A 10000-nucleotide genomic window follows, 5' to 3' on the forward strand; every position below is an offset into this window, starting at 1 on the left:
TTTTTGAAATAATCACCTGTGTATTTATACTAAAACAATTATTCGCCTCAGGCTCAGTGATTATCGGTGAATAATCACCTCGACTTCGTCTCGGTGACTATTCACCGATAATCACTTCGCCTTCGGCGAATAATTGTTAAATATGTATATATTCGGAAAAAATGGCGGCATGAAATACGCACATGCAATGGTCGATGGGTAAACCTACCGGTCCGCATGAGTGAAAATAAAATTAACCCGGGTTCAACCCAGGTTTGCGTTTACACGAACACGACCTGGATCGCACCTACCTCTGGGAATGGGCTGGATTTAACCCAGGTCGAACCCAGGTTAGTTTATGCCGTGTGAATAAGGCTTAAAAATCAGCGATATCAAAGTTGTTGAGCGACGTTTCGATGACTCCATGTCATCATTATCAGTGAAGCTAATTAAAATACTAAGTCGATGATCATGCGATATATACATATATATATATGCATGAGAGAGATGTCAAAATATTTCATGGTTTAGGTTCAAGTAAAAAGTATAAGAAATATTGGATATTACATGGCCGCGCGGGGATACGAATTTTATCTTCGTGTGCTGATAGTATCTCTGAGTGAGCGGTTCGAACGAGTAAGAGATACTATCAGCACGAGAAGTAAAATTCGTGTCCCCGAAGCAGCCATGTAATATATAGATATTGATGAAATGTCCAGATTAAAAACAACTTGTTTGATTAATTTTTAAAATGGAAAGTTAAGAAAAACAAATCACGATAATGTCAAATTGTGCAAAAAAAATGTTAATATAGTAGAGAAGAAACATAGACTCTTTTTATGTTACAATGCATGTCTGATCGACCAGTTGCTAAGATTTCAAAATGATCCCACTTAAATCATGATGTCATTGAGAAACATCAAAATAAGCCAAAAAAGATCCCGTACAAACAGTTAATAAAAGAGAAGTTCTTATCGTTCTACCTTTCTTAGGTCATCACAGCAAACACCTCACAAACAGCTGAGGTCTTGTATAAACAAATTCTATGGTATTTTCAACCTCAAAATAGTTTTTCAGAACACCCGAAGAATCAAGTCTTTTTCCCCTTACAAAGATAAAAACTAGCTCCTTCTTTCAGGTCAAAAGTAGTGTACAGAGCAAACTGCTGCTGGCATTGCAATGATTTCTATACAGGGAAAACGAAACGCCGATTACGTGACAGAAAAACAGAACATTTTAAAGCCCTAACTACAAATTGTCACGAATCTGCAATTGCTGATCATGTTTTCTTAACCAACCATAGAATTAAGTGGGATCGTTTTGAAATATTAGCAACTGGTCGAGGAGAAACATATATCAATTAAGTATCTTACCGTCAGTAAAGGGGAAGCTCGCGTTTTATTGGCTAATCGTGTTAGTTACCATGACGACACCTATATCCTCACATGTAAAAGATAACATGATGATATGTTCACTGCGCGCGGTGAATTTAAATTTAATTTATTTTAAATTTTAATGATAATAATGGCAGCAAGTAAAGTAAACGTGTCCGGCGAGTAGCTCTGCCGTGTGAGGACAACTCTCGAAAGCAAGCCAAGTTTAGTGCACCAAAGCCTATACCTGGAATCGTGCAAAAGCATTGGCAACTGGTTTTAGCTATCGGTGACACCTACTGATGTCTCAAGATGTGTTTTTACAGCTTATTATTTTCGTCTTTTGTTAAAACTAGCGAATAATGTCGCAAACAGTTTCAGATGAAGCCGTCTTGGTCAGTTCTGAAGCATTAAGGCAACTCGCTTAAAATGGACGGCGAAAATCAATCAGTGAGTACTTATTGGAGTGCAAAAGTGAAGCAAAAGAAACATTTGATTCAGTGCGCAAACAGCTCTCTCTTGAGGACCTTGTAAATTTATGGAGCGACAAAAGTCAAGGCTTAGAAAGCTAAAACTGGGCTCGCAGGCGTTGGGGAAAGAGCAAGGATTCAAGAATACTCAGCAGGAAATTCCAGTTGAATCCCGGAACTGTGTATTCCGACTTCGGAAAAATGCGGTGTGCGAGAGGCCGAAACACGACCAGTCAATGGTTGAAAAAGGTGGAAACAAACAAGGAATGTTTCAAACAGTCAACAAGAGACCGGTGAGTTCTGGAGGTTGCTGTTGGAATAAGATGGAGTTGGAGACGTCTCAGTACCGAGCTCAGTAAGGGAACCAAGAGCAGCAATCAAGAAGAGCGTCCGTCCCAGAACTTCATGGAGATGGTTTTACACTTTATTCCACCTCTGTCAGTAAAGGTATAACAAAGAAGACCGAATTGGAGTGCCCCCAGCCCTGATAGAACTGCTACGTTTTGGTCAGTGGAAAAGAGCACATGTTTTGCATGAGAACGTGTCCAAGATGCAAATGTTTACAAGCGGTAAAACATCATTAATTCCTAAGCCAGGTGAATTTACCAGAGAAAATCAGCGCCCAATAACCTGTCTGAATATGGTCTAAACGAGAGCAACGAGATGAGAACGTGAACGAGAACGAGAACGAAAGCAGCGAGGTGCAAGAGAGAAATTTAATTGAACATTTGACAATCCTCACATTGAGTGAATGTTTTGCGAAGACAGTTAAAGGGGTGCATGAAAGGAATCTTATTATCGATCTACGAAAGTCGTTTCATGATCATACAGTAGATCACAGGTGTTTCAGGGATATGTTTGCGCTACATCGATTCCCACAGCGGATACGCGCAACAATAGTTAAGTGGTGCGTGGAGCTCTAGAATGCTAGTCAAGACAAAAAGGGATGGTATCGTGTGAAGTGATGCAATTTGAAAGATCGAGGATTACCACCAAGGGATGCTTTATGGTTGGCAGCTTAAAGCAACTGAAGGGTACAAGTTGTCAGTCAAATCCAATCAGAGAATTAGTGTCAAGATTAGATCTGAAGATGTTTGCTGTGTTGGAAAAAAAGCTAGACGTGAACTTTGTTGGCCTGGAGTGGAATGAGAAGAAGTGTGTGGTTGCTTGTATGGAAAGGAGACGCTCGTTTAAACAGTGGAGAGTTTTAGGAATGACAGTCAAATAGCTATTAGCAGCTTGGAGGAAGGTAGGGTCTACAAATTTCTACTGGGTGCTGGAAAATGTGAAGCACGAAGACAGGATTGTTCTTCGAAATGCAGCAAAGGTTTATTTGCAAATGTTTTCCATAATTTGGTCCGGTCTGCCAGAGCGGTTTTCAATTGAGTGTCGAAAGTAATTAGCGAATTACTTTGGTTTTGCACTACTTCACTCAGGGATTGGTTCAAAGTTCTCGCGCCACTTTTTCAACCAATCATGCAGAAGTGAAACCAAAACCAATCGTGGCTCATGCGTGCACATTTTCCCGCGCTTTGTGTTGGCTACGTGTAATTACTTCGAGTTTTTATTGGTTTACTGGATTGTCTCCGTCCTTTTTGATTGGCCAAAGTAATTACTTTGGTTTTGGTTTGAAAACCGCTCTATTGAATGTCTCGTTGGCACTTAGCGATAGCTACTACTTGTAGTTGAAATATTGATGAGTACAGTAACTGCAAAAGAACAAGAAATAGTCATGATTATAAACTTTTTAAGCCTTATTGTCGGACAGATATCTTTAAAAATTCGTTTTGGAATAGACATATAGATAAGTGAAACGATTTACCGTCATCGGTTGCAGATCTTGAAGGAGATTTTATTACAAATTAATTCATGAGAACATTGCTATATTTAATCTAGATTTTACATTTTAGATTTGAGATTTTTGAATTTTTTTTTTTTGGCGGGGGGTATGGTTTCATATGGGGATTTAGTTCCCCTCTACCATAACCCGTTTAATTAATGGGCCGTCATTGTCATGGTTTTCATTATTAAATAAAGTTCTTATATCAATAATAATAATAATAATAATAATAATAGTTAATTTCTCTATCTGCACATTAAAATCAACGTAACCACTCGAATTTCAGTGATAGCCACACAACTGACTGACTTACAGCAGGAGCCCATCAGTAGGAGCTTGCCTCCCCCATACAAGCCCTATCAGTCATTTCTATTTTTAGAACAGCACGAGTTGTTCGGCACTGCACGCGCTGTTTAAAATAGCCAATCAGAACTTGAAATTCATTGTCTATCGAAGACAAAAATAGCAAAAACAATGTACGCAAATTGTGCGAATTGATGTAAATTAATGTAAATGTCAGTCTCCTGTTGAAGGGTTGGTTCTAAAAATAGAAAGATACGGGCAAAGGTTGACTCAAGGATATAGTGCATATGGAGGCTCCTACTCATGGGCTCCTGCTTACAGTTGATAACAAACAATAAATAATACATTTTTGTTCATGCTATCCATGAGGTTGTGTAATATAACATTTATTTGTATTCCCTATTCTTTAATGTACTGATATCTGATGTAACTATCACTGTTGAGTATAATTCGTCCTGCCCTATTCTAGAGAAACCGGAGATAAGCGCCGGCCTGATGGGCATTTCTAGGCCCTTAACAGAGACTCTTTTACCTATTCTTGACAGTAGCTTGGTTGAATTATATCCCCACTGAAATGTTTTAAGTGAAGCTATGATCTTCGCAGTTATGAACGCAATCTTTACAATTGCGTAGAGAAGCCTGAAAAATTCAGGACTTCAACGGGGTTTGAACCCGTGACCTCGCAATTCCGGTGCGACGCTCTAACCAACTGAGCTATGAAGCCACTGACGTTGGGAGCTGGTCATTTGTGGGTTCTAATGAATATCCGCAGTTCATATATGATTCATTTCATATACCATTTCATCATTGAAATGTTTTAGTAACGATTTTCATCAATTATGCAACTTGTAGCTTCAGAAACATTTGCTTTACACAAGAATTTTCAGCAAATTTTGAAGCATCACTACGACGTGTTTTTTCCCAGGATTTTACATGTAACACTGTTGCGTGACTGTTGAAGGTGCGTGACTTTCTTCGGACGAGTTAACCAGAATGCAGAGCGTGTGTAGTCGCCATATTTCTTTCGTCGAGTCGCATAGCAGAAAACAAGCGACAAGCTGCAGCGAAAAATCTAAAGCACTTCAAGCAAACGCCAACGGTACACGCCTCTTTCATATTCAAGTGTTTTTTTCTCCTAGTAATTCATTGTTGTGTTAGGAGCACTAGATGTTCCGTTAAATGATGTTTATTGTTTTCCCGGAATTCGAAGCTGGGGCTACGTCGGCTTCTGGAAATGAGTTCTGATACATCTCAGGAAGACTCTCTAAGGTCGCATGTTCAAGGTCTGGTCTTATTGAAAGAAATCGGAAGTGGTTCTTATGGAAACGTTTACCGTGCACGGTGGAAGGGAGAAGACGTTGCAGCGAAAAGGTTTCGCTGCATCCTGTTCCAGAACGGCTTCATGAGGGACTTTCAACGTGAAAGGGAGGTTTTGGAAACGCTTGATCACCCCAATGTGGTCAAGCTAAAGACCGTACTACTTCCAAAAGGGCATTCCCCTATAATCATTACAGAACTTCTTCACTGTGATCTGGAGAAGTACATTAGGGAGTCTACAACTTCACCAAAAGTCCCGGAAATGAATTTGATTCAAATAGCAACTGACGTAATCCAAGGCCTGGAGTACATGCACGGCCTTCAACCTCCAATCGTTCATCGTGACTTAGCAACAAAGAATATATTGCTCACGATAAATGGTAATGCCAAGATTGCAGATTTCGGTGTATCTAAAGTGTTTTCTGCAGGGTGCGACATGTATGCTACCCAAGTGCCAGGGACACTAGTGTATGCAGCCCCTGAGACCTACCCTGCTATGAGGCAGTTCCAGGTCATAGAAGGCCCCAAGTATGGTCCAAAGGTTGACGTGTTTTCATTTGGTGCAGTGCTCCTGTGTATGATTGTAGGACATGAGCCTTTGGTTTGGCCTATGACTCCACTTACTAAAGGTATGTCTTGTATTGAGAATTCTGGGACTCCTCTCCCCTTTCTGTTGTTTGTACCTTTTCCCTCTCAGGTCTTTTACTAGCTTTTCCAAAATGTTGACGAGATTTGTGGGGCTTTGAATATTGTGCTTTTTTACACCAACTACGACCTACAAGTAAGTTAGATCAAGGGAAGAGGCCTCTTCCTCCTGAAGATTAGCCCATCAAATACAAAGAAAAGGGAAGTCTGCATGGAAGTAACCTTCAAAGCATTTATAAATGTTTCCAGGTCATAAATTTAATTTTCAACATGTTGTAGGGCTATCAATCTCTTAACATAAGAAGGCACTTGGGACTGAGGACAAAAAAAGTGCACCTGCCCTTAAATTTAAGTTTCTTATTCATAGTCACAGAGCTGAGCAAGTCATTCTTGTAGTCATTGTTGTATACTGTTTTCTGCTTTTAGATGGTCAGATGATTAGTGAACATGAAAGGCGGAAACATGACATTGATGAGATGGGAGAACATTCTCTAAAACAGCTGGTGTTTGATTGCTTGCAAAATGACAGCCAGTTACGACCAGATGTAAAGGACATCAAGGATGAGCTCAAGGGCTACAAATGGCGAGTTGTAAGACAGCATAATGACTGTGAGCCAGATGAGACTGTGATTGAATTGGTTAACACCCGACCAGTTTATGATTATAAGTTCAAAGTACTCCTTATTGGTGACAGGGGAGTTGGAAAATCATGTTTATTTAATCGGTTTCGAAACCCTGCTTATAACGTGTACATGAGCACAACAACTGTAGGGGTAGAAATTGATAGACCTTCATTTAGATATGGCTCCAAGTTCGTCCGTTTAGAGGTTGCTGACACTGCAGGTCAAGAGCATCTCTTTGCTATTCAGAGGATGTATTTCCGTAGAGTCCATGGCATATTCCTTGTATTTGATGTGACCAACCGTGAAAGTTTTCATGACATTCTAAAATGGCTAGAAATTGCTCAGCAGTACTGCACTGAAAATAGTGTATCAATCATTTTAATTGGAAACAAGATTGATCAAGTTCACAAACGTCAGGTTTCTGTTGAGGAAGGCCACGCAATTGCTGGGGTTCATAATCTTAGTTTTATGGAAGCTAGTGCTTTGAATGTGGAGAGCATTGAGAAAATGTTTAAGACTATGATTCAGCTGCTGGTAAAAGCCGTCGACCTGAGCTCAATAAAGATTGAACTTAAAGACAGAAATGACAAGGTCAAGTTGGAAGAGTTGCCAAAGAAATCTACATGCAATAAGTGTAAAAAACAATGAACTTTGCTTTTGAGACTTTGTTTCTGTTGAAATGAAAACTATTCTTAGCTGGATAGAGAAAGTGTTTCTTTTCTTATTTGTAAATAGTTTTGTAGTAAATTTGTATCATCTGATAGTATTCCTTAATGTTATTGAACTTCCTAGTGTTAATTGAATCAGGTTGTAATGGTGAGGTTGTATAATATGCAAGCCATGCAAGTCAACATGCAAGTCAATTTGCGAGCAACAAAGCTATTGAAAGCTCACCATTTTTAAATGGGTGCTCAGACTTAAGTACTGTTTATCAACGCTATTTGAAATGGGTGCTTAGACTTAAACTGCCTATAAACCCGAAAATTTTTTTTTGCTTCGAGAAATCTTTGTATCGCTCTGAGCAAAATGGCGCAAAAATTTTTGTTTTTGGTTAAAACCGGAATTTTTTACGAATTTTTAAAGTGCGGTTTTCTCTGCCCGCGACCGGGTAAAAGGGAGACTGGACCTAGTGACGTAATTCCTGGACATTAGCATCAGGCAAATCAACAGAGGAGACGCGTAGTTTTGTAGTTTTCCCTGCGTGACGGTGAAAACAATTTCTGTTCGGCTGACGTTTGTAACCAGCGTACGTGTTAATCAAGAAATGGCTTCGAACGACTTCATTCTGTCCTCCGGTTCAGATACGGAAGTTTCAGAAATGGAAGATTACGAGCTGGAAGTTGAAGGTTCGCCAAACTCGAGCTTTGCGGCCAGCGATAAGGAAGACACGCACGAGGCATATGCTGACGATCCCTTATCACGTTTCGATTTAACAAAATCGACCCCCTTCTTCCTTCGCTTTTTGCTTTCACTTTCACCGTAAAACGGTATGGGATGAAGCAGTGTCCCTTTCTCTTTGCTTCGAACATTGCTACATGTACAACCGAAAACAACACATTTCTCAGGCATATGGCTTCACCTCTGATGGAAGTCATAACTTGCAACACTGAGTCCGGGTTTTACGTCACGAATTACACTCGACCCATTCCCTTTCGGCAAGCTCACCAGCTCGGTAATGGGTTTTCGAATCTCGCGTTTCCGCCACTTTGAAAATTCATAAAAAATTCCCGTTTTATCCAAAAACAAAAATTTTTGCGCCATTTTGCTCAGAGCGATACAAAGGTTTCTCAAAGCAAAACAAAAAATTCGGGTTTACAGGCACTTTAAATGAGAGACTTGCATGGTTTGCTGGCTCGCGCTTTGTCAAGGCCCTGTAGTGTTGCGCCATGTAAAAATGTATCATAGATGTTGTTAAGTATTGTAGGAATAAATTAGTGAATGTGAGGTTAGCCTTTGTACATCCCCTTCCTCCCCTCACAAGAGGGTGGATGCACACAGGCATTGTGAGGTAGGATATCAAACACAAGAAAGGTAAACCATAATCATGTAAGGGGCAAAGATAACTACCAGAGTTTTGAAAAGTAAATGAGTTTGCCAAAGATTTCATCAAATCCAAAATGTTAAAATAAACATTCATTATAATTATTGTACTGTTTCCAAAATAATAATATTTTTAAAAGTTGAGATGTTGATCATTGCAGTTATTAATTAATGCAACGTTAATTGATAACTGCAATGATGAGCATCTTAACTTCATTCTCTCCACGGTTCAGATATATATGGCTTTCATATATTAACTTTAGTCCATATCATCTACATACTCAATAGATGGTTCTCACAGTGACGTCATCAAATTCTACAATCAAAATCACTAGATCTTCTCGATACATCTTTACGAGGTTGATGATGACCTAGAAAGAAATATTTTCTCAAGTTTCCAGTTACATGATGTTTATCGTTTCGAAAATACAGCAGGTTGAATTTCCGAATTGTCATCTTGCGTGACACCATGATCCAAAGCAAATTGTTTGAAAAAAATGTCTATTCCCATGAATCTCAGCAGTTTGAGCCATTCAAGTACATTAGGAGATGTGTTCATACACATGTAAGCTCTTTCATCACAAAGTGAACTCCAGATGTGTCTCCATACAAAACTCTACAAAGTTGTGTGAAACACTTTGACAAATAACTCAGAAACGACGTGCCACACAGACCTGAGTATCAAGTGGAGAGGTGGCTAAAAAATTTGTTTCCTACAACATTCCAAGTTCTTGGCCTTCTTCATCAAACGAGTGAGAGATACTATCAGCACGAGAAGATAAAGTTCCTATCCCTAAGCAGCCATGCAATATATAGACATTGATGATGTCCAGATTAACTTTTGAAATGGAAAGTTATGAAAATCAAATCATGCGCGATAATGTCAAAGTGTGCAATAAAAATGTTAATGTAGTAGAGAAAAATCATGTTACAGCACAAAAGTATCTTACCGTCACTGAAGAACCTCGCGTTTTATTGGCCAATCATGTTAGTTACCATGACGACACCTATATCCTCACATGTAAAAGATAAAAATGATATGTTCACTGCGCGCGGTGAAGATATGATTTTTTCGTAAGAAGGAAAATCCTAGTATTTCACCAGTATCTATAATAATACAAAATAAAAGTGTAAAAAAGAAAATTCTTGGAGAATTTCCTTAAAATTACTAATTGGGCTTGTTTTTGAAAAGCGTCCAAAGTGCGAATCTTTGGAGACTTTGAAAAGTGGCGACCACTCAAATTTTTTTTAAATGGACGATTTTAAAGGCATGTGCAAACGTCTAGAAGACAGAAAACTAGGAAATACTAGTCGCAGGATATCCTAGTTAGTATGCGCTGAATCTCCAAAGACTGTATAATTTTTCTGTGCAAAAACGATATGATTTGGGATTTATATATGTCAGCTTTA

The 10000-nt window shown here is 39.1% G+C and overlaps 1 protein-coding gene and 1 non-coding gene across 2 annotated transcripts; one reads left to right on the forward strand and one right to left on the reverse strand.

Annotated features, from left to right (window-relative positions):
- Positions 1-4616: 4616 nt before the first annotated feature.
- On the reverse strand, positions 4617-4689 carry Trnas-gga (transfer RNA serine (anticodon GGA)). Its single transcript has one exon. It is a non-coding gene; the product is annotated as a tRNA-Ser (tRNA).
- A 257-nt stretch (positions 4690-4946) lies between these two features.
- Positions 4947-9733, forward strand: LOC138027564 (uncharacterized). The gene is made up of 2 exons (XM_068875108.1): positions 4947-5911; positions 6354-9733. The coding sequence occupies exons 1-2, from the start codon at positions 5200-5202 to the stop codon at positions 7196-7198; spliced, it is 1557 nt and encodes a 518-aa protein (XP_068731209.1). The 5' UTR covers positions 4947-5199; the 3' UTR covers positions 7199-9733.
- Positions 9734-10000: the final 267 nt, after the last annotated feature.

Source organism: Montipora capricornis, chromosome 12 (genome assembly GCF_036669925.1).
Source record: "Montipora capricornis isolate CH-2021 chromosome 12, ASM3666992v2, whole genome shotgun sequence".
Classification (NCBI taxonomy): Eukaryota; Metazoa; Cnidaria; class Anthozoa; order Scleractinia; family Acroporidae; genus Montipora; species Montipora capricornis.